The sequence below is a fragment of the Balearica regulorum genome, chromosome 2, assembly GCF_011004875.1.
Source record: "Balearica regulorum gibbericeps isolate bBalReg1 chromosome 2, bBalReg1.pri, whole genome shotgun sequence".
In the NCBI taxonomy this organism is placed as follows: Eukaryota; Metazoa; Chordata; class Aves; order Gruiformes; family Gruidae; genus Balearica; species Balearica regulorum.
In genome coordinates, this window is record NC_046185.1 from 146,085,664 (window position 1) to 146,110,804 (window position 25,141).

Sequence of the window (25,141 nt, forward strand, 5' to 3'; positions counted from 1 at the left end):
ATAGGCTGAACACTGGTCTTTTTATGTACATGCTGTTCAATACTAGCCTTCTCCCTGATTTGCTTTTGGCATGTGCTACCTAGCACTTCCACAGAGTCCACTGAGACATGGCTGGGGAGACAGTGCATGTTAGGAACCCTTCCCAACAGATAATTTAGATGCGGTTGTGCTGCTTAGGGCAGACAGAAAAGAGCATAGCTGTGTAGATGCAAGATGTTGCACTTGGCTTCAAGGACAGAAAATACTTTCTCATCTCTTGTATTTATTAGTGTAGATATACTAACAGTGATTGTATTTAAATGGTATAAAGCAGAACAGGTCCAAAACTGATCTGGCTGTACAGTGGAAATGATGAGCCATTTTGCTGTGATGAGAACCTTGCCAGGCCCTGCATTTCCATGTCCGTCCAAAGCAGGGTGGAATAAAGAATCTGCCCAAAGATATGATGGCTTCTTCCAGTTGGGACACATACATTTGTGATTAATTATCTACCAGCACAAATATGCCTTGCAGAAAGACTGATACAGATAAACTTAAATTTAAAGTTAAAATAAAAGCATATTGAGTATATTCAGCTGGAAATATCCATTTTAAGTCAGGAAACATGTAGCGAGTTTTCTCACCACTGTTTATTATTCCTTATCTCAAGTAGGGTTTATAAAATAATAGAATAATCTTCTAAAGTTCACAATCTAAAGAAAAACTGTTTTCCTTGTAATAGGCAATACATTTTTTGCCAGATCAGATAACTCCTAAAGTGCAGGTTGACTTGCTGTGAAAAGCCCCTTAGATCTATTCATAATATACAATTAAATTTGGTTTATTGAAAAGTTTGGGTTTGCCCTTTTTCATTTCATTAGATTTTAATTTACACCATACTATAGTAGAGTTTCCTACACAAACAGAAGATGCTGGCTGTGTAGCAGAATGCTGAGGGCCTCCAGTTCCTCTTTCCGTGTTCTTTGTGTAATCGTTTCCCATCATAAATTATTCATTGACCAGTACTTTTGGTTCTGAGTCCTGGTGAACGTGCCGATTTCCAAGAACTCCAATGGTATCTGGGCAACTGTAAAGAGGCATCGGTGGGTATTTGGCATGTCAAGATAGAATAACAATCCATAAAGTGCTTTACTGTGTAGTCTGTTTGTTTACGCTGGCAGTATAATCAGTTGTCAACCCTGCTCAGTGACTGAGACTTCCCCGCTCATTGACATGAGGGAAAAGAGGGTTTTTTTATGAAAGGTACACAAAACGTGATAGGCTATCTAATGCTTAGAATCGTAACACTTGAGTTATGGAAAAGGGCCAGTGATGCAGGGTAGTAATAGAATAGCATTTTTAGTGGCTCTTTATGTGTTTTGGTTTCACAGAAAATATCCGCTTCTCAGTCACAGAAGCTAATATATTATTTTAAATGAGAGGTGAAATTTCGGGTTGTGGAAATGTAAATGTGTGATGGATAGACAGGAAAAGAAATGCTAGCCTCCTCTCTGCAGTGTTTAAGGCATATATATAAAGAGATGAGTATGTGTCAAATAAATTATTACTGTACTGGCTCATCTAGTTGACTTTTCAATTTAGTTAATATGGGTTAGAGACAAATGAACTTAAACAATTTTTGCCTTTTTTTTTTTTTTTTCTCTCAAACCCCAACTGTTTGCCGTGAAAATAAACAAGAAAGGCAGAAATGGGAGAAAACAGGGCTAAGTCTCCAGGTTACTGAGCAAGCTGTACACTGCTCCCTCACTTCAGACCTGTGCACATCCACACGCATGGGTGTGCACGACTGTTTACTGCTCCTGTTTGGTCACCCAGCAGGGAAGTCACCCTTTATCTGCAGAATTGTATCTTCTCATATTGTCCCCAGATAACTGCCCAGTGACAAATTATTGACTCCCTTTAATAGTAGGGCGCTAAAAACATTAAGAGAATTCTTTCTGAAGTTTGTGATAAAGAGTTAAAGTCTGTATTATTTAAGTCAATTTCTTGTGACTTAACAAAAATTCCTCCTTTTTCTGTCGCTTTCTGGAAGTAGATGTAGATGCAATTGAGGAGGACACAGGAATGATAGAAACAGCATGAAAATAACACTAAGCAAAAATAACCTGAATGAAGAACTATACTTCTTCACCATCAGACACTGAGTAGAATTTCAGGCTTTTTTATTCTATGCCTGTTCTCCTGAAAACATCCTCTGCTTTACATTTGCTGCCCTACTGTCAATTACAGCTTTAATCTCTGTATTTTTTCTACCCTGGCTGTCTGTGAAAGTGTTCTCTCCAGTTTCTTCTCCTGTCACTCTGATTATTTAAATGGAGGTGACCAGGGCTGTCTTCATGCTGTTTTCTCCTGATTTCAGTGTGTTGATGTGAGTACTCTGGAGAAAAATGCTGATATAATGGACAGAGATGGTGCTGATGAAAACACTCTTCCACGTCTGGCTGCTTTAATCATTACTCTGGCTCTCCAAGGAGTCTGTATGGGGAAAGCAAGTTTGCCCTCCCCGGAATTCTTTATAAAATATATTTTCAATTCTCTGAACAGTACCACTGAGCTCCAAGTGACAGGTAAGCTATTTATTTGTCTCTGGTTGCCTTTTGCAACACATATTTGATGTAAACTATCTTTAAATGCCTGAAGGACTTTTTGCCCTTCATTTTAGATTTAAATGCCATTTCATTATAGAGCTGTTAAATAGTCTTTTCTAAATCTAAAAATAAGGTTGGAAAATACACTCATTATTTTAATCATTCTGTGAGAGGTATAAAACAAATTGTTACTGTGATTATTAAATGGGTACTGTCACATTAATTTATGACTTAATTGCTCAGCACTGTGTGAACTGCCCGAGAGAGCTCTGAGAGTGGCAATCTAGCTGTGAGGGCAGAGTTCACTGGGGCCTCGTTTACATTGCTTCTTTATGCAGATCTCGATAAATTGCAAGGCTCATTTAGGGGTAGATGGGATGAGTCATGTACAGTAGCCAGATTAGACACCTCAGTCACTCACACCTCAGTGTAGACATAACCCCAGAAGAGATTAAATAGACACAGGCCCCTCTGTCTTGTCCAAATGCTCTCTGATATCTGTCTAATGTACCTGAAAACATCTTTATGGTTTGTGCTTCCCTACCCACCTTCTCATCTTAGTACCCAGTCAGTGAGTCTGGAATACACAAAGTTGATTTTCTTCAGGAGCTCTCTTGCTAGACTTATCAGAAATGCCACTTAACCATAAATAAATAGAAGTAACACTTTACAACACTTTACAAACTTTTCACTTTTAAAAAGTTACATTAGGTATGGTTTAAAACAGCTTAAAAAGTTGAATTAAGCATAGGTAAAAACCTTTTTACCACTCTTAGGTTACACAAAGGTACATTGAATCACAGAAGAAATTATAGTAAAACCGAACAAAATCCTCAGCCCTTAACTTGAACTCCTAGACTGTACTCTCATAAACTGATTTTCCAGCAAAACCCTTCCTTTAAAATTGCCAAGCCAGATCTTCTAAAATCGTTGACTCACAAGAATGGATGGAGCCATCTGGGCACAGTGCTACTAACTAGCTACATGTGGTGAAATCCAGGCCCCAGTGAAGACAATGGCAAGACTTTATGGTTCGTGGAGTTAGAGTGTCATTCAGAGAAACAAAAAAAAAATATTAACCAGTTTCTTACGGTATAAGTATATTTTAAGCCTAAGCTAATTAAATTGTCCCTTTAATTATTTTTTTTTTTTAAATTCTTAATAGTAACTGAAGGAAAGAGCAAGGAAGTGGCAGCATGCAAAAAAAAAAAAAAAAATTAGAGTTGACTACATTTAGAAAACAAATCTAGCTTCAGCTCCATTCAGACCTGTTTGCTCAAGACAAAGAAGGTAGACAAACATCTTATCACAAGTCTTTTTGTAAGATTTGCCATTAAGATTATACCATTTGCTTTTTCTGCATAACAACATTAAAAAAAAATAAAGGATTACCTCATGGAAACATTCTTAATCTTATTGATCTAAATTCCTTTGAAATTTATTTGTGGACCGCCTTTGTTTCCAATGGACAAACTGAGGTTTACAGAAACTATCACTATGGCTTCCTCTTGAAAATGCAGGGATGAAGGAAGATGATAAATAACATAGAATAGAACATGCCTACTCATATAACCAAGCATTTCATCAGCAGGCACACACGTTGCACTCGAGTTGTGTCATGGGATACATCCCTGCATTGTCTCAGGTTTCGATTAGGGGTCCTGGCTCCCTCCTTCCTACTTCAGTGCTGTAAACAGACATGCTTCCAGGTTAGCAACTTAACCAAAGGAGAGAGAAAATCCACTGCCTGGTGTTCCATTTTGAAGTGCAGAGAGCAGCATAGCATCCTGAAGATTGCCTTCAGGACAACCTCTAAAGTATCTGTCTTCCTGGTCTTTCTGGACTACCTGAATACCTAGTGATGACGTCTTAGCATGGTGTTCCATTTGCACGGGAAAATTTGAAGAATGATGAAGCAGGAATTTGTAGATAACTTTGGCAGAGACTGATGATGAAATGGAAGATGAATTGCCTTTCAGTCACATTTGTTTTCCTCTGAGATAGCCATAAGCAAAACATCTGAGTGTGGTACTGTAAAGAAGGAAAGGCTGAGTTTATAGGTATTTTGAACTTCTAGAGATGTTAAGTGGAAATTACCTACAGCACCAAACTGAGGAGAAAAAAAAGTATTAAAATGAGGAGTTGGATTAATGTTAAAACTAACAAAATTTTAACAATTACTTTTGGTTTTATCTTTTTAAATGCGTGTTTTCCTATGGTAACATATCCATTTTCTAATGAATTACTAGAACTAGAACAACTCCTAAACGTGCTTACAGCCACAAAGACCTGCACTGTAAATGGACAATTCCACAGTCACAAAAGAAGACGTTACAGTATGGCAGGAGATACTGGAACCAGAAATATTCCAGTCAAAGGAAACCACACAAAAGGAGGCTATCTGAAAGGTTATTTTGAAGATCATGAAAGGAACACAGATTGGGATCAGGTTAATTTGCTTTTCTGTTATTATAGTATTGGTCACAGAATTTCAGTGATAAAAGTTCAGTTGGTTTGCAAACACTACATTATCTCTGAGGTAAAATTTATTAACCTCAAAATGTCATGTAGATACTGAATTATATTTTTATATATTTATATTTGTTTAAATATTAATTGGGGGAAGGACTTTATTTGAATGTGTGATTAAAGTAGGTGGGAGGGGTTAACAGAATGGTTTGTGCTACGCAGAATCAGGTGTTTCTTCAAGACAGAGGACTGTATTATCATATCTTCAATATTTTCACATATTTATTAGAGATTTCTCATGCTTTTTTGTCACAGAGCTTCTAAAGCCCCTTAAGTGACCTTATAGAAAGAAGAGTTGTTCTGTACTAAGGAAAAAAAGTAAATTAAGGTTTCTACATAAGTTGCTTCTCAAAGGCTTTTGTCAAGTGAAAACTGGGCATTTCCAAACATTTTTAGTAGCCATCTATGGAGTCAGAAAGCCTCCTTTAGAAAGTATAGAAACCATAAGATAGAACTTTATATACTACCCAGTGTCTTCTTGGAGGTGTTTGAAGGACAATGGCTCATTGCAGGTGATTTTATCCTTATCCTTAATATTAGAAAATAAATATGTTTTGTTTATTACGGTGATTAAGATGGTAACTGACTTCCATCCTTTTCGCTGGAAGACATTCCTTAGGAAAAAAGGATACTTCAAAGTATATACTTTGGATATATTCTGATGTATATGTTTGAAATATATACTTCAAAGAATATGTTTCTATTGTTTTCAGTTCTTTACAATTTAAGATAAATCAAAGACAATGTTTCTTCTCCACTTAGGAGAATAAGAGATGTGCAATTGACTTTTGCTGTGTGGTCATTTTATGATGTGGAACTGAGACAAATGGCATTCTGGTTACTGCCGTTCTGATAGATATTTATCTGTGGAATTTTATTGCAATTGTTTGCATACTCTATCAATACATTTATTTCCTTCCAGCTGACCACAAAAGACAATTATACTGATCAGGCATTTAATAAAGTCTCAAAATAATTTTAAATGAAGGTTATTTTAAATGTGTTTCATATTAATTTTAAATCGTGAAGGTCAGAAATCAATAGTGATACTATCTGTATAAGAAGAAAATTGTTCTCCAGCGATAGAAGAATTTATAAAACACAGTTTTCGATTTCTTGAACTTCTGAGACTGACTGTAACTCAAACTGAGAGGCAAATATTCTGCATAGATGAAAAAAATCAGAAAGAGACATCTGGAGAGAAGATATTTTCTCTCCTTTATTAATTCCCAGTTTCTCTTTTTTATTCCATTCTTCTTCTTTCTAGCTGCATCTATTTTTTTTGACATATCATTCCATTAGAAGGCTGTTTCAGTGTTGTGTTGCTAATTTTGTCTCCTGCTTTCTGCACGTATCTATGATAGCCATTGTGCTCCATTAGTAACAGATGCTGCTCCATATGAGGCATTGACTCACTCATGGATTGTGTTTCCTAAATATATTACAATCTGTAATTTGATTTTCAGATAGAAATTATATTTTGAAACATTATCATAGAAAAAAAGGTCACTGCTTTCTTTTTAAGTCATCATTGTCTCTACTGATTTAAAAATGCATATAAAATAAGTAATAGATGATCTAATAAGAGCAATAATATTAAATTCCATTAAACTATGTCACAATATCTGTGTATTCATTTATTATTCCTCATTATAGAAACATGGGTTTTAGAAACCAAAATCATCCCTCCATCCATCTAGTTTTTCATATAAAAATATGCAAATTCAATTTGCTTGTTTTTTCAGTGTCATCATCCAGGAGTACACACATAGTTGCTTTACTAATGGAGACTTAGTACTCTGCCTCCCTATGTTAAGAAGCTTAAAAGACTAGGGCTTGCAACTCGAAAAGATGTCCTAATGCCTCAAGACTTACAAGAACATTTTACTAATAAGCATTAAGAATTATGTTTTTATGTGTGGGTGGACAGTTTATTTGCTTGGTGGACAGCAGATCTTGCTTTTTCTTTTAAAATTCCTGATAAAAAAATCACATTAAAATTTAGGTTCATAGTAATTCCAGACCTCATTTTGTCTATCTTACTTCTCAAAACAGGGCTAACATCAAAGTCAGATCAAGTTTCACAGGGCTGTGTCCTGCTGAATTCTGGATGTCTCCAAAGATGGTGATTCCACAGTCTTTCTGGAAAACCTGTACCAGTGCGTTATTGCCCTCATTTTGATGGTTTTTTTTATTATAGCAAATTGGATTTTTTTCCTACTGCAACTAGTACCTATTGCCTCTCTTCCTTTTGCTGTACACCTCTGAGAAGACTGGCTCTATTTTCCTTATAAATCCCCATTAGGGAGTTGAAGACTGAAGATATCTACCCAACACTTCTCTTTTGCAAACTGAACCCTCATAGTCTTCCTGCACATCATGAGCTGCAGTTCCCTAGCCATCTTGGTGGCCCTCCATTGGACTTCCCTTATTTGTCAATGCCTTTCTTGTACTGCTGGTTATTAAACTGGACATAGCCCAGACGTCCTCAGTGGAGGGCGATAATCTTTTTCCATCACCTCTCGACTACACTCTTGCTTATGCAGGCCAGTATGCAGTTAGCCTTCATTGCCACCAGGGCACACTGGTGACTCGTGTTCAAGTTGTCTGTCAGGACCTCAAGAGCTTTTTCTCTAAAGCTACTTTCCAGTTAGTTTTTCCCAGCCTTTTTCGATGCATGGGGTTATTCTGTTTGAAGCACAATAAATTTGTCTTTGCTGATCTTCTTGAAGGTCTTGTCACCCCATTTCTTTGGCTTGTCAAGATCCCTCTGAATAGCAGCCATGCCCGTTAGCATATTGACTACTTGCCCCAGTTGAATTTTATCTGTGAATGTGGTATGGTGCACTCTGTTCCATCACTGAGGTCATTGATGAAGGCATTAAATAATATCAACCCCTGCACTGACGAGTGAGGAATGCTGCTCATAACCAGCCACGAGCTAAATTTCCAACTTGATACCACCTGTTGGTGTTCCCTGCTTCTAGAGTCAAAATCACTGTCTAGAACAGGCAAACTGAAGGTCTTTTCTAATATTGTAGTTCCTGTCTATGAACTGTCTTCACACTCTCCTTCTGCTTGGAGGCTGAACAGACTCGATACAGGTAGCAAGATCACCCATTGTCCTGAAGACATGAAAGTGGTATTCAGAATAAATGTATCAGTACTCAATTCTCAATTCATTCAGTTTCTTAGTGAGCTACAAGGCATATTTTCCTTTACTAATGGATGCACAAAGGCAGAAAGAAATTTAATTGGGTTATTTAAAAGTAATGATAATTACAATTACTTTTATTTAAATAGCAATTTTCTTTCAAAAGAAACCTAAACTTCAGTGATTGGGAAATAATATTTAGGAATTCCATAGTTCTCAGCTGCAGACTACTTTAAATGAAAGACAAATATTTATCTTTGAATTTAATTGAATCACAACTAATTGTATGGGATTAAGAGATTAAGATTATTCCTTTAAGCATATTTGATCTGGACTTCTTCATTTCAAAAGTTCTTACAGAAATTGCCACTAGAACTATTCAAATGCTAACTGCTTACATTTTTACTAGAAGTTTCATCCTGGAGATGAAAACCAGTTCTTCATGAAAATTTTTCAAAATATAAATGTTCCCAAGAAAAGATTTTTTTTTTGACCGAGAGGCTTCTAAAAAGAGCAAAAAGTAGTTAAGATTCTTAATTACCTCTAATAATACAATTATTAAGTAATAATACAATTATTAAGTAATCTTTAAAGCAAATCTAGACTATGTAACTAGACTTTAAAGCAAATCTAGACTATGTAACACACCATTGTTAAAAGAATTAAAAACCCAACTTAGTTCCATATTTTACTAAAGATACAAACATGCAGCACAAGGAGAAATTGCCTTGATACAGGCAATATCTTACATTAATAGCTAAGAACCTGATTTGTGTAAGTATTAAAATATTTTTATTAGCACATATAATAATAAAATATTTAGAGATATTATTGTGTCGGATCCTCATGATATTAATAGGCTTCAATAGAAATTGTGCTACTTTATACCAAAGATTCTGGTTTTTCCAAAATATATAGAAGTATCAAATTTTAATTGAAAAAAAAAACCAAACAAAACAAAACCCAAAACATTAGAAGTAATTGAAGTAATTTAATCAGAAAAGAGTATATGGAAGACAAGTTCTTTCTAGGTTGTATAACCCTTTGTTATTTTAAGCTTCCATATTTAACCTTGGCATTGAATGCAGGTATGTGCAACATATTCAGTAACTGTGCATACTTTTCTACATAGGTTTGTTTCTCTGCAAATGAACTTGTGAAGATATTTTTAAAAAATAGTTCTTCTTCCATTTCCAAGGACCACTTCAAGCAAATCAGCCCAGCTATCATTCAGCAACTATTAAGTTGTTCATGCCAGCTTCCTGACTTCAAGCAGACAAAGCTTCCACCAACAACTTTGGAAAGTGAGTTATGTTGTTATCAGTACAGTATTGTGAAAATTCAGGCGAAGGGGTGCAGGAGCTTAACTTCTGGAGACATTTCCTTTGTTAATAACCTTAAACAAAAACATGATGAGATTTCTGCACTCTGTAATCTATGGTCTCTATAATTTCATAGTCATAATTTCACGTCAGATAATAGTACTATACTGAGAAATGACAGGTCCTTATAAGTGTTCTGCTGTGCAGCAATGACCTGTTTTGTGGAATTGCCACCAGGTTTATTCTAGAATCATTACATTGCTCTTATATATAGCCTCAAGACTATGTTAGCTGGCATTTTATACCATGATATGGTAAATGTTTGATATAGATAAGTTCTGTGTGAATACTGCTGGTTTTTCATGTTGTGATATTTTAAAGCAGAGAAGCTTTGGGGATACTACTGTGGGAAGAAAAACAACCAGAAAACCAGTGATATGGCCAGCCGGACTTGTGTGATAGAGCTGGAACAAGAACTGAGTTACAGTATAATCAGATTGTTTCTGGCACGCAGTCACTTGCATGACACTTCTCCCAGGGATTTCTGCCCCATCCATTCTGCCAACTTCTCCTGTAACCAATCCCTATTCCACCCTATCAAAAACAAAAAAACCCCTGAATCTGATCTGACCTAAGGGCTTCTTAATGTGTTTCCTGGTTTTGTTTGTGCTTTGAACCAGCAATATCTGGGAAGTGGTTACAAACATAGATGTGCTGGTGTATTACAGGGGGCATTAATTTCTGGTGGAGAATTTTGGAGCCAAGAATGAGCTAAAAGGAATGGGCATCTAACCATAATCTAGAGCAGCACATTTAGGCTACAAATCAATGCCTTTCATATCTTTATCCTAATATCTGCATGGCCAGCTCTAGATGATTAGACTTTGTGTGCACTTGCAGCCCAGAAACCTGACCATATCCTGGGCTGCATCAAAAGAAGCATGACCAGCAGGTCAAGGGAGGTGATTCTCCACCTCTACTCCACTCTCATGAGACCCCACCTGGAGTACTGCGTCCAGCTCTGGGGGCCCCAGTACAGGAGAGACATTGAGCTGTTGGAGAGAGTCCAGAGGACAGCCACAAAGCTGATCAGAGGGCTGGAGCACCTCTCCTGTGAAGACAGGCTGAGAGAGTTGGGGCTGTTCAGCCTGGAGAAAAGAAGGCTCCGGGGAAACCTAATTGCAGCCTTCCAGTACCTAAAGGGGCCTACAGGAAAGCTGGAGAGGGACTTTCAACAAGGGGATGTAATGATAGGACAAGGGGTAATGTCTTTAAACTAAAAGAGGGTAGATTTAGATTAGATATTAGGAAAAAATCTTTACGATGAGGGTGGTGAGGCACTGGAACAGGTTGCCCAGAGAAGCTGTGGATGCCCCATCCCTGGCAGTGTTCAAGGCCAGGTTGGATGGGGCTTTGGGCAACCTGGTCTAGTGGAGGGTGTCTCTGCCCATGGAAGGGGGGTTGGAACTAGATGATCTTGAAGGTCCCTTCCAACCCAAACCATTCTATGGTTCTATGGTTCTATGACTAGATCTTTTTGGAGCTAGTAAGCTTTCCCCACATCCTGCTGGCCAATCATCATTATGGAACAGCATTTTCCATCTCTAAATTTTGTCTGTACTTTAAGCTACTGTTAAGCAGCTTGTGGGAATGAGCTGAGCTATCATTCCATAGTGTACAGATTAATTGAACTATGAGCATGAATTGAAAAAAACATTAGATAAGGGCATGGAAGGACACTCATGGATATCCCAAGAATGTTTATAGGAGAAAGAAACAAAATAGGGAGAATCATTGTAGGTCCCCAGAAAGCAACAGTCCTTCTTTCTCATGTTATCTCTCTTCTTATTACCTGAACACCTTGCAGTCTTTACTGCTTTTATCTTTTTTATGCTACAGGGATATGTCCGTTTTTCAGATGGGGAATCAAGGGACAAAGAAAGGAAGGAACTTACCCAGGTCATATACAAGGTTCATGGCAAATTCACAGTTTGAGTGTCTCAAGTCAAAGGCCATCAGCCCAATCAATGACATTTTAGTGATCTCATAAAGGTGAGAGATCTGCGTAGATGAGAAAAGCTGAACTATTCGAACACAAAATGGAATGAATAACAGTGCTTTCTGCAGCCCTTTCCCTGTGTTTTTTTTGGCAAAGGAAGGATTCCATGACCACAGGGACACTTCTGCTGGCTCGAGACAGACAAAGGACTTCATGTTTGACCTGTGTGTTAACTAGTGACCTGAGCATAGGCTTATTAATTTTATTCTCAGTTCTATTTTACTGGCAGGCTGTGCCGTTTTGGCTAAGTCACCCAGGCCTGACCTTCCATAAGTATCTACTATACCCTTGTATTTGGATGTTCAGTCTGTGAAATTTACTGTCTGATTTTATGGGGTGCTGAGCACTGCAGTGCCATTAAAGTGCGAAACATTGTGACACTCTTGAATATTTTGGCATTGGTTCCTTTATGCCTGTTTCTCATCAGTGTTTTACCTCCATCATAAGACTTTCATAGGCATTAATCAGGATTCATGTTGTGCAAAAGGTTAGAAATGTAAGCAGTGTGTAACTCTGGAGAATTATAAGAGTAACCTTCCAAAAATTCCAGTAACATGGGCAAAATAAGTTGGTGGTCCTGATGCAGTAACTAAATGATCGTATGTCCACAGCATATTTGTAAACATAATTAGGACCAAAAAGTTTATGCTTAGAACCTAAATTAGATGCCTAAATCCATCTGAGGTTTTAGGCCTTGGTTTGTTTACTGAATATGATTTGGTTCATAATGTGGTGCCAACTGTAAAGATAGACTGGTGTGGCATGTGAGGATATAGAATAAGAAGCATAAATCTGTTAAGAGAGGAAACAAATGCAGACCAGCATTCACTGTGCTGCTCTGAGTGTCGCTAATCTGCACAGCCGCAGTCTATTTAGCTCTTTAAGATCTGAAATCTGGAAGCATTAGACTGTATTACCTGTAAAGCCTGAAAAAAAGGAATCTTTTTTAGGCTTCTAATTCTGTCATCTGTGTTACGCATGACTAGAAAAATCTATGTGGCACAATGAATCACTTCTCCTCTCTGTGCTTGTACACAGAGGTGGCAAAACATAGCCTCAAAACCAAATACAAATACAAAACAAATGCTCAAACACAAATACAAATACTTAATGATTAAAGGTACCCTTGTTTTGTTTCATTTGTTTTTCCCTACAGAATATGGCTACAGCACTGTTGCTGTTTTACTTATTACTATTGGATCTATGTTTGGTACAACCCTCATATTATTTAACTCCTGTCAAGAAATCTATACACTCATTTTACAGTTGTTTGTCGGTTTGGCTGTTGGGACCCTTTCTGGAGATGCATTGCTACACCTTATTCCTCAGGTAGGTAATGCACACTTTTGTGTGTTTAAAATGTTGACGCTTGCACACACAGACACAGAGAAAAGTTTAATTTAAACCTGGCTAATTCTCATCTGTTTAAAAATAAAGCTCTCCATGAAATCTGTGGACTAACTACCCAGCATTCCAATTACATTTGCACTTTGTAGTTCAGAGAGAGATTCCAAGTAGTAAGAAGCAGAAATCAATGAAGGATTAATTCAGAGAAAATAAGATTCCTATTTTCACAAAAGCTTTTCAGAAACCCCACAAGTCCTGTGCAAGCCAGGTTTCTATATGTGAATTAAACTCTTTCATGAGGCAGATTCTGTAACGCATTTTAGGATAAATTATTCAAAGGTTGCATGAGGCATCCACAGTCCCTTCCACACATGGTTCCAGAGAACCAGGGGCTATCAGCCTAATTAATCCTGCTGCCTAGAGCTGTAATTAAATGCAAGCTGTGATTTTTTTCCTAAATTAATAAAATAAATTGTAAGAATAGGATGGCATGTAAAACAGAACCAAATTTTCCATTGTGTTTTCAATTATTTTTGGCTGAGTCTGCTCTGATATGACACCGCTGTTATGACTAAAGAGAGCTTCACACCTTTACTTCAGATTCTGGTCAAAATGTTCTTTGTACTTAATACATCATCTCTGGAAGCAGAACTGGGAGAGTCATTTAAGGAAGGCAATTCTCAGTGAATGTTAGACAAATATCATTCTTCAAGAAACATATTTTGAGTGTGAAGGCACACTTGTGTGTTAAGTGAGGTACCCACTAGCTTTTGAAGTGCCCACTTTCAGAGCAAAGGAGGGCTACCATGCTGTGCCACTGGGGAAAAAATGGAAGCACACCCACCAGCAGAAAACTTTATGGATTATTTTCAGTATGATGTTTGCATCTGAAGATGCTGCAAGTAACTTTTTAGACTTTAAAGATCAATATTCTCCAAACAAAATATACTATATGTATATATATAAAGGGAAATTTCATAAAGCTGTCTCTAAAAATGTTACTTTCAACATTGAGAGATGATGAAGTGTAGGAGAGGCTCCTAATAATTGATTTCATCCATCTGCTATTCAGCTGATTTGCTCAAAACACAATTTGAGTTTGAAAGAGGTGACAAAAGAAACTGAATTTGCGCATTATGGATTACTCTAGCAAAACCTAAAACATCGTCTTTTAAACTTTTTTACTTTATCTCTTTTTTTTTAGACTCTTGGTTTACATAAACATGAAGCACAAGAGGTAGAACATTTCTATGAGGGGAAAGAATATATTTGGAAACTTTTGGGAATAATTGGAGGAATTCATGGATTTTTTCTCATAGAAAAATGTTTCTTTCTTTTGGTAACATCACGTGACCAGGTAAAGCTTTGTACAATTTATCCTTTAATAAATTTCTTTTATTTTGAGATTCTACAGTGCACAAAATGTTAAAATGTTTGTGGAAAATAATTATCACTTGTATGAGTTAAATGAAGCATTAAAAATTGCTATCCAAAGTGCTCCTACCAGATTGACCTTCAATTTCTATTTTGCTTTGCTCTATGGATTTTGTATGCTTCATGGATGCGTTCCGTATATTTATAATTCAAGAAGGAAACAGTTAATTGAATGTATTCCATAAGCATACTCAGATGATTAGCACTGGAGCAGATGAACAGGATGTATCCATATGAAATAGAAATGACAGTTGTTTACTCTAGGCTCTGTTTAAAGAGGAGGAAGACATAGATCTATGCACAAGGTATTTTAAAGAGTGATATCTTAAAATATCTAAATTGGTTTTGGCCCCTATCCCAATACATTTAAAAATCCAATACGTATGTTGCGGTCAGTAGAACCCAATCTTATATTAATAATATCTCCTTGCTCGCTGCCATCCTTATAGTAATTCTATTACTTTATTTCAGTGTCGCTGGTGCCTGAAAATACGATTATGCACAAGGATATAATGTAACACAAAGTGTGATGGCTCATTAAGTTTCCCAGCATGGGAGGCTATCTTAATGTCACTTAAGAAGGCTAAGCCTTTGCTTGTTCTGTTTTACAGAGAGTGTTTAATGACTGGCCTGATTTAAATACATAGCAATGAGTCCCTTTTGCCACTATCTTTGAGTCAGTAATAAGAATCTTATGTGAAATTAATAGAATGAGAATGTTTTGATGATGGTGATATTTTGTTTTGTTAGGTAAAAAGTAGTCCTTTATGTTGCTTATTCGGAGAGGTCTTTATCATCATCCCACAAATCTTTATACATGTTCTACTGAGAGTTAGATTAATTCTAAAAGTTAATTTTTATATCCATCTCAGCTTCAAATTTTAATCTTCAGTTCTGAAACAAAATAAGTTTCATGAAACCATGATGATTGTCACTGATTTATCTGAATCACTTTTCAGTTTTGGGTTTTTTTAACCAAATAAGCATTAGGAAGTGCTAGTGCCAGCCAACAATCTTTTTCAATAGGTTTTGTTTTGAAAAAAAAAAATAATTCTTATAAATGCTAAACTTTCACAGAAGGCTGAGAAAGACTGCACCTGTGTTCGTTGGGTTTCAGAACTAATTGCAAAGCATCTTCATTCAGCAGGGCCTTTCTTTAGTTAATGGGCACTGGGGACATTCCCATGATCTTCCAGTGGAATCTGAATTAAATGAACATTCAGGCAGAGGCAAATCTACTTCAACCATACAGTTGGTAGGTTACCAATATGACATACTTCCCTGATTTTATATCCTTCTTTCTCTGTTCCTCAAAAAATGAACCAAATTAATGTAATAAATCAGTATTATTTTTCAGTCTTTGTTGATTTGTCCTTTATTACATGACATGATTGTCAGGAATCTCTAGATTTTGAAGTTTGTAATGAACTTTTACAGAGATTTCAAACACAGAGATTTTTACAATAACTTTTCTTAAGTGTATATCAGATTGATATAACAATACACTTCCTGTACTACCTTTTGTTGATAAAATTCTTGAAGATTTTCCTCCTCCCTTCTTTTTAAAAATTTATCATATGTAAGGGCAGGCTCTCCCATGGGAAAAAACTTTAGGATTTTCTGCAGTGAGAGTTAAGTGCATAATTAGTGAACAGATGAAATCTTGGCCTGTTCTTGGGCATTTTTCCACAGATTTGAAGAGTAACATAAACAAGCTGGGTATCCAGGAATAGCGCTTACCTGTAAGAAGTCACAAATTTTCTATTGGTCTGTGGAGAGTATCCACACAGAGACATCTTTGCAAACTAAATCAATTCATACCTTTTACCCTGTTTCCTCTTTTTCCAATAATTCTCTTCAGCTTATATGTAGTACCTAGATACCTAGGTTCCTGGTTATTTAAATCAGTATCTCCAGAGATCTTCTATAATGGGAACTCCATTTTACTAAAGCAGTCGTGATGGGCAAGACTCTCACGAGCCACTGCTAATCTCTCAAACGCAGTTGGGAAACTCTCAATTGAATGCAGAGCAAACAGATGAGTGAAGAATGTTTACTAATTTGTGATCCACGTCATAGCTTCCTGTTTATGGTAATGAACGACCTCATCATTCCCCTCAGCTACAAGATCCCCCTAAAGTTATGCATAGACCACACGAACTAGCCTGGCTTAGCTAGTTTGTACAAGAGCGGCCAATTTTTTCAGAATCATGTGAGTAATAGTAAGACAAACACTGGTTGACTAAGAAAAGCTTATAAATCCTTCAGGTCAGTGATTAGTCTTGCAGTTTTGACTCAGAGTTCAAAGAAGTGGCATGTGAATAAATATTATAAGAGAAGTGGAACAATTACTGGAATTCATATGACTGGCTGCAATCATGGGAATTAGAGACTTTTATTTTTCCTTTAAAATGTAGAATTTAGAAACCAAATCCTTTCCCTTCCCTCCTCATGCTTCTGCAGCACTTACCCCACATCACAACCAAACTACCAGCCAAGAAACGTATCCTGTCTTGCAGCCAGTACACATCTCTGCTATAGTTTTTGGAGTGGTGGCTGCTGTCCCTAACAAAGCACTCTTTCCTGCTGCTGACAGCTCTTCAACTGGCTGCCATAACAGCAATATGCTTTTTTTGCCAAAAAAAAAAAAAAAAAAAAAAAAAAAAAAAGAAGAAGAAGAAGAAAATATAGTGATTATAAATTAAGTTTTTCTAGTTCCAAACAATTTTTTTTGGCTTATCTCCCCCTCACACAAATTTCTAATAATTTCTCTAGTCAGAAAGAAGAGCCGTAGGGAGATAGGGGGACAGAGAGACTCCTCACGTTCTCCCTTCTCTCCACACAGTTGCAGTTTCTGTTACTTAAACATTAGGGCTGATGCATCAAATTAACTCTCTAGGATAAGGACAAAGATACTGTCTCTTTCTTCACTTGAAATAAGGGTAAATAAGGTCACTCATTGCAGTGGAGTGTACTCATGTGCTGCTATGCCCGGCCAGGGATGCCTGATGCTGAGACAAAGCCCTAGCTAAAGGCCAAGCACTGGAGGCTGCACCACCCTGAAGAAAAAAACCCTGATATTTTGAAAGGGTGTGAAACCTCCCTATAATCATCTTTTTTAGTCTTGTGTTTTCACAGAGTAACTGTGAAGAAGAACTCCAAAGAGATTCTAGTGTCTACCCATTTATCCTTGGAAATCCTACAGACACCCTATCCAGCAGGAAACTACAATCATCCAGTCATGACAAAATCAAAAGATGCAATTTGAATTATGATGTCCTGAATTATGATGTATCTTGGGTACAACAGTGCTTATGAATATCTCTCTTCCTACCTGAATTAGACTGTAACCTTTTCTGAGCAAGGGAGATTTTGGTTTTATGTGTTTCTGCAGTACCAATCACACTGCCAGTGCTCAGTAAATGTTTCTAATGATATCTATGCAAATAACAGCGACTATCTTTAATTCAAAAACCTTGAACTTATCTGATATTTTCCTGTATTTATAGTGGCAGCTGGAAGAGCCCCTTAACACTGATCCATTATCTTTGCTTTTAACTAGAGAAGCCCAGAAGATTCTGAGTCTGCTGAAGTTCCTCCAGAGAGTAAGGCGATCAGCAAAAAAAGTTAGTACCAATAAAAAGACTCGACAAGGAACAGGAAAAGCCTTAAGACCTAAGATGGAATTGAAAGTGTGAAGCTGGCTTAGCTCTGTGTTTGCTATGTGCTACCTAACCACATCTGATGGTGCTTGGCTCCATAATTAAATATCTTCTTAAAGACCTTTTCAGCTGCCAACGCTGAAATTGTGAAGTTCATTAATCTTATACTGTCCATGCTTTAGTGTTTGTTTACTCGCTGTTGCAAACCATTTTTCTAAAGCCTTTGCTTAAAGGGAAACATTCAAAATTTAATACAAAGCAGATTTGTATAATTGTAAACTTTCTTGGGCTCTTATTTCTGAAGGTAGTGAAACAATGTTTTTTTGGCTCACTATACTAATATAATTCTGCTTCTTTCTCTTACAGAGCAAAGCAATAGCCTCTTTAAACCAGTAATGATTTATTACATGTATGGAATTATGGGTTCCTGTTGGCTCTCAGTTTTAGGATAATCTGTTTTCTTCAGAGAGCTTCAAAGTAATTCTTATCTTCTCTGTTTTGTCGCTGCCTACTCCAAAAAATGGGAAAATAGAGCATAAACCAAACTCTGCCTTTGACTGTACTTGTGTGACCTTGGTGAATTTAGTAGAGTTGTAGTCATTCAACTGAGGGAATAGCATTTTAATTGAAATCAGTTTATTTACTATAATTGATTCCCCTTTATTTTGTGATCTCAGATCTCAGGTCATCAGTTTGATTTATTTAAAAATGTCATTGTCTGCTCCTAGGTTTCTAATATTCTTCTCTGTTCTTGTGGACTTCATTTCCATTTCTGAGGCATTTGAAATCTGGATTTCCTTTTCTTCAGTCTTACCTATCCAGCAGTACACAATCCAGTGCCAGTTTCATTGTGACTATTAGTTCATCTCTAGATGTTTCCATTCTGTTCAGTCATCGCTACCTGCTAAGCACAAACAAATCTCTAGTGATCTCAATGTTATTTGTTCCAAATAACTAAATTTGCTCTATAACTAAATTTGGGATAGTTTCTCAGTAAAATTCTTTGTTTGGTTCCATTTTCCCCTCATAGTTCACTTTTACCTCTATATTAGAAATCAATAAGTGAAAGTGTAGTAGGGAAGGGGGTTGTTTAGTTTCAGAGTTTTTTTGAGAATACATATTTTCAAAAGTTTGTGTTGTTCCAGTTCTTATGAATAGCTAAATGCATAAACATACCTGGGTGCTGTGGTACTGAGCTTAACTTTAAGGTGTTTTTTCCCAAAATGGCATGGAATCTGGAGCTCTAAGACAGAAGCCGGACATCTCCAGAAATGCCAGACTTCACTGTAAATGCTCGTTGAGTAGGACTGTGAGAGGAGTCAGTCACCTTAGATAGCCAGTGGGTGACTTGGAAAGGAAGAAGCTGTTGGAAGAAAAAGATTTCTCACTGGCCCTCTCCTTCTCATTTATCCACACTTGTTCTATCAATATCTGAAAAGATCAACAGTAGCATTTTATATTTGGTCTACTCAGTGAGACCTTACATTAACTTACAATTTTTCTGTACCAGTAATGAAAACATTAGAAAACAGATCTATCTATGGACAAATGTTTGCTTTAAACTCTTATTCAAAGCTTAAAAAGCAGAATCTATGCTCGGAGTCCTGCACCCGTTAACTTTATGAAAATTATGGAATAGAATTTGTTATGAGTTCCAATCCCCTATTTAAGCAGAGAAAATTATAAAAAATAAATATAGGTTTAAGAAGAGGAGGCTTTTAGAAATAGGGTAGTAAGTTCATAGTTACTGTTGCAGCAATATGATGCAGCGAGATAATTGCTAGTAACAAAGTTGCTTTAAAACAGACTGAAAGTAAATTAAGATAAACATTCAGAATTGTTTATATATGCATCTTCTTAACTTTCACTCAAGTAAGTTCACAAAGCTTACGTTTGCAATTGCTCCATAATGTTAATCTGATCCCTATGTTATAGTATAGACAACATGCTGGAGTGACTTCCAGTAATCATGGTACATCTCCTTCAACAATCAGATACTGGAATAAAACAGACTAATGCTATCTCAGGGCAGGCCATGATTTCATCCTCACCAGTGCTTATTACAAAACACAAACTTAATGTAGTGCAGCAATCTATTATTTCTATGTAATTCATGCTCTGCACTATTGATTACAAACTGCCCATAGTGTTTAGAAAGAACTGTGCAAACTGGGGACATCCATGTCTGGCTCTGTAAGCTGGCAGGAAAATCTAACAAGCCTGCCAATTTTTTTTGAACCCGCAGAGCTCCCAGGCAACTAGGGAGGATTTTCTGAATACAGTTGTTAGGCTTTTATGTGCTGTGTGTTTTTGTTATAATAGTCTGAAGTCTTCAATTCTAGCCAGTTTCTGTAAGAAAAACATCTCCCTCATCACTACAAAATGGTCGTCTCTGGAAAAACACTACTGAAGTGAAACCTTGTAACAACTATATTCAGACAGTTCTGTGCAGCTCCGCATTAGCTCCTTAGACTGTCATATTACGTCTCGGGGGGGAGCCATCAAAAGTCAGGAAGATACATGATGTTTAGGGCCCAAATCATGACCCTGCTTCCTCAGGCATCACAACAAGCCTTTGTAAAATGTTGTGCCCATGCTGTGGAGAGGGAAGCTGAATGAGTTTCCTGAGAGGCATTAGAAAGTCCTGCCTGTAAGACTGTGGATGAACTGGATGGAACAAAGTACAGGGTAGGGGAGCCAGTTACGTGTTGCTAAGCCTGGACATTGAGTCTATGTATGGAGCCTCATTGCTACTTGAGGAGATAAAACCCCTCCGCATGAATCCGTTCACGTGCTGCCCAGCTGTCTGGGTTACAGGCTGGACAGAGAGACACTCCCTAATTCCCCAGCTTGGTTTCAGTCCTTGTATCACTAGTACCACCTTTCCACTCACGTCAGATGCCTGATCACAAACATCCAATGTACTGTGCCACACTGAAGCAGGGTCACAGAACAGTGCGGGGAAGAAAAGCAGCCATTGGCATCCATGAGTCATACTGCAGACAGGAGTGCTATGAGCATAATGACCATTAATTGGTTGGAACAAAAGTTGGAAATGATCGTGCTGTAACGCTGTACTAACAGTGATACTCTGAGGCTTGTTGCCTCTCGTCTCTATCTTTCACTGTAATACAATCTCGGAAAGAACAGACCCTGACAATTTTACTCAGTAGTAGCGTGCTTTACAGTGTTAAAATGATCAGCTGTATGAGACCAAATATTCATCTTCACTATAGCTGTGCAATTCTGTAAGCGATGGTGAAAAAACTATCTTTTAAAGAAAAAAAAAAAATAGGAAAGTTTGTGTGAATTTCAGCAACAAAAAAAAAAGATTAGTGGAAACCCTTAGGATATATCATGAGACTGGACTCAAACCTAATTCTAGGTTTTTGTCTAATACTTGACCTAGTAAGAAAAAGGAAGCTTCTTCCTGGTATTTGCATCTCTCAAGTATTCTACAATCTACTTTTCTTTTTTTTTTTTCCAAATGTATTGAAGGAATTATAATAACAAGGACAAAACAGCTAAACGCTCTTGTCCTCTGATTATTATGACGTTTCATAATGTTATATGTGAAGTCACCAAAAAACCAAATCATTTGTAACGCAGCAAAAATGTCAATATCTGATTGTGTTAAAATTTCGGGACTTTTTAGTTTGTTTGTTTCTTTGTTTTGCTAGGTAAGAAAATTAGCTTGTTAGCAATAATGGTTCTGGTGGGTGACAGTCTTCACAATTTTGCTGATGGCTTGGTAATAGGAGCAGCATTCTCGTCCTCAACAGAAACAGGTGTGACAACGACTATTGCTATTTTATGCCATGAAATTCCTCATGAAATGGGTAAGAAATATATATGTGCATTTTTCCTGATTGGCTTTGTATTTCCAGGTTTTCCAAAGAATTATTTCCTGTATGACATTAGTGGGAATTCTTCTTGCTTATAGCATCATGAACTATAACATTAATGTGGGAGATGGATATACAAAGAGACTGTGTTCTTCTCTTCCCCCTTCATGAAAAGGAAGGGAGGCTTCTGCCCTCATTATTGGATACCATCCCATCTCACCTTCTCCAAATGTAATTGCCACCAGGTCAGAGTGGCCCTTTATTCTCATGTGTCCAGACACAAAGAATAGTAAGCTGTGAGCAAGAGCCACGTGTGCATAATGGGCACGTCTGACACCACGGGCTATCCAAGAGTTCTAGTATGCAGCAGAACCATTTAACAATGTACTCCTCATGCTACCCTCATTCCTGCTGCTAATCAAAAATAAAACGATAATAAAAGAAGTTATACGACCCATTTTACTACCAGACAGGGCAGGAAGATAGTTCTATTGAACATTGTCCTCAATTATCTCCTTGTGGTAAGTCTTTCAGTATGGCTGAAGTTGTTCCTGACATTTGCTGATGAACATATATATGCTGGCAAATTTGAGATGAGAACTGTGGATTCTCATTTCTATTCTTAAATGACTGCAGATTTTGTGTGCTATCTCTGTAGAAAACTTTCCCAAGCAAAAAGGTGGGATGGGCAATTGCTGTAAAACTGGCAACTCTTGTTTGCATAGCAAAGAAATTACCAAATACTGAAGAGGTAACTCCAAAGACAGACCTTCTTAATTCAGAGGCAGTAGTGCCCCAGTGTCAAAGTGGCATTTCTACACTCACAGAGAAGAATTTTCAAAATCTTTTACTGTGGGCCTATTATGAAATGATTTCTTTTAGAAGAAAAATCTGTGATGGGATTCTGATGTACAGTTTATCAAAGTTAATTGGGTCTGAAATCAGTGGAATTAAACTCAAACTGGAATCAGACTAGCATAGGTTTTTCTGACTCGCAGCACCTGTAAAGCACTCAAAGACCGTGCTGCAAATACACTCACATGATTTGAACTGGCAAGTTCCCAATCGAGAAAGATTTAGAAACTCTGGGAAAGCATGTGAATTCACTTTTGATGTATCCAAGTTGGAAAAGTCACAGAACATCAAGAACTAACAGAAAGCCACTCCTGTATACTGTATGCTATCTTTAGGAGCAGTTAAATAAATACAAGTTAATATGGGGGTTTGGTTTTGGTTTTTTTCACACAGAATGAGTTTATAAGTAATCCTACAGAAATCTAAGGGCAATCCTCCATCATTCACTATCTTTGTGCATATCTTAATTATTTTTCTTCATGTTTTATTACCAAGAATCTTACAAATACATTTATCAGCTAAATAATAAATTTTGTGTCTTTTTCTCCATGCAGGAGATTTTGCTGTGCTGCTAAGTACAGGGCTCCCAACGAAGATTGCAATTTTGATGAATTTTCTAAGTGCACTAACAGCATTCTTAGGACTTTATATTGGTCTTTCTGTATCAACTGACCTGTGCATTCAAAACTGGATTTTTACTGTTACAGCTGGAATGTTCTTGTATTTATCTTTAGCAGAAATGGTGAGAACTTTAGTCTATCATTATATTTTCCTTTTAACATAACCACATCACAGATGAGTGTCAGGGATGAACTTGGAGGGACAAAGAGTTCACAGGCTTCTTGGGGAAAGCCTGTCGGCTGCCCTGTGTGTGTACAGTGCTTAGAACAATAGTCTGGTTTTGTTTCGTGTCACTGCCATGCTAGGTGTAATTAGTAATAAAAAAGGTGAAATAAAGGCCATTAAGAGGGTAATATATGAGAAACGACTTTTGAAGGGGGAAAAGTAAACAATATATTTTTTAGGTCTGATAGATAGAGTTACTTGGTAAAACATAAGGAAACATTTGAACCTGCGGGGTTTTTTTCTAAATCTTGAAGAAGTTGGTTACTTTTTTATTTTTACTGCCCTTTTCTTTATATATTTTTCATCCATTGTTTCAATGTGAATTTGCTGTTTCTGAACTGAAATGCAAGACACATCCTGTGCTCTTCCTGGCCAGCTTTTCTATCCCAGAGAGGTTTGGATGACCTCCTAAGCAATTCAAAACCCATCAGATGATTGCCTCAACTTTTTCTTATTTGCCCAATGTTTTTCATACTCCCAGTTCAATAGCAATGACCTGGCTATAGAAAAATAAAGTGTGAAAATATACATTAGGAGGAAGGTCTAAGGATGGTGGAAGAATGTGGTGGAATCATAACTCATGCAGATGCCTCAGGCCACATCATTCAGTGAAGAAATGGCTGTTAACACTTGTAAGAATGCAGAACTTAATTACCTTGCCAGCTTTGTCACACAGCTCTTTAACCAACGTGTGTTAATGTAAAGTTGTTTGCAAGCCTCTGAACAAAGATGGGATATTTTTGAGTGATTAGACCAAGAGGCAAAAAAAAAAAAAAAAAAAAAAAAAAAAAGACATCTGTCTCTTCAGAAATTATTATTATGTTTTTCCCAAGCCTGGCTGTCTCTGTTATGTTCACTACCACCCCCCACCTCAAGCCTGAGATATCATTTACTAGGTTCAAGCAAAATACTTGAAACCTGGTATGTATTATACCCTATTTAATAATCTAGTTGTAATAATTGACCTTAGACCTTGGGTGTATTTTAGTCTGTCTATTTTTGCTACTGTAACAAAAGGAAAATGAACATAAAGTGCTCCTAAGAGCTTATGAGGGAACTGCCTAAGGATTGTGGATGTGTCAACAGTCCTGATTAAGGTAGTAAATAAGAGACAAGAAGACAGCGTACCAAGTTGTATCTTGTTCTGACACAGAGAGGTTTGGAAGTGAGGCTGCCTGCCTACTCAAGAGGCACCATTTTACTAATGTGGCTAAGAATGATTTAGGCATATTTTTCCTTCAGTGTAGGATCAGCATCCATCAGGGATCCACAAGCTCCCAGAACAACACCATGTTTTTCCCTGAGTCTTCAAAGCAATGTGCTACCTGTAAATCCCAAGAGATGACACAGTTCCAGGCAGAAACAGGGACATGTTTTCCCTTGTTCTCAGCTTGTCACCCTAATATTGTTCGTGATGTGAAGAGGAGAAAGAAGGGAGAGAGACCTTATTGCAGCCTTCCAGTACCTAAAAGGAGCCTACAAAAAAGCTGGAGAGGAACT

General features: G+C 37.1%; 1 protein-coding gene across 5 annotated transcripts in view; it reads left to right on the forward strand.

The window, feature by feature from the left end:
• The window catches only part of SLC39A12 (solute carrier family 39 member 12), a 43,061-nt gene that overhangs the window by 13,461 nt on the left and 4,459 nt on the right, over positions 1 to 25,141 (forward strand). For 3 of the 5 annotated variants that reach the window (XM_075746309.1, XM_075746312.1, XM_075746311.1), the window contains 8 exons: positions 2,360 to 2,567; positions 4,838 to 5,037; positions 9,404 to 9,575; positions 12,809 to 12,981; positions 14,204 to 14,356; positions 17,996 to 18,059; positions 21,776 to 21,934; positions 23,350 to 23,537. In XM_075746309.1, the coding sequence (XP_075602424.1) occupies positions 2,360 to 2,567; positions 4,838 to 5,037; positions 9,404 to 9,575; positions 12,809 to 12,981; positions 14,204 to 14,356; positions 17,996 to 18,059; positions 21,776 to 21,934; positions 23,350 to 23,537 (1,317 nt within the window). Of the gene's footprint in view, positions 1 to 2,359; positions 2,568 to 4,837; positions 5,038 to 9,403; positions 9,576 to 12,808; positions 12,982 to 14,203; positions 14,357 to 15,577; positions 15,689 to 17,995; positions 18,060 to 21,775; positions 21,935 to 23,349; positions 23,538 to 25,141 lie in introns of all 5 variants that reach the window. The other 2 variants (XM_075746313.1, XM_075746310.1) reach the window with 2 other exon arrangements.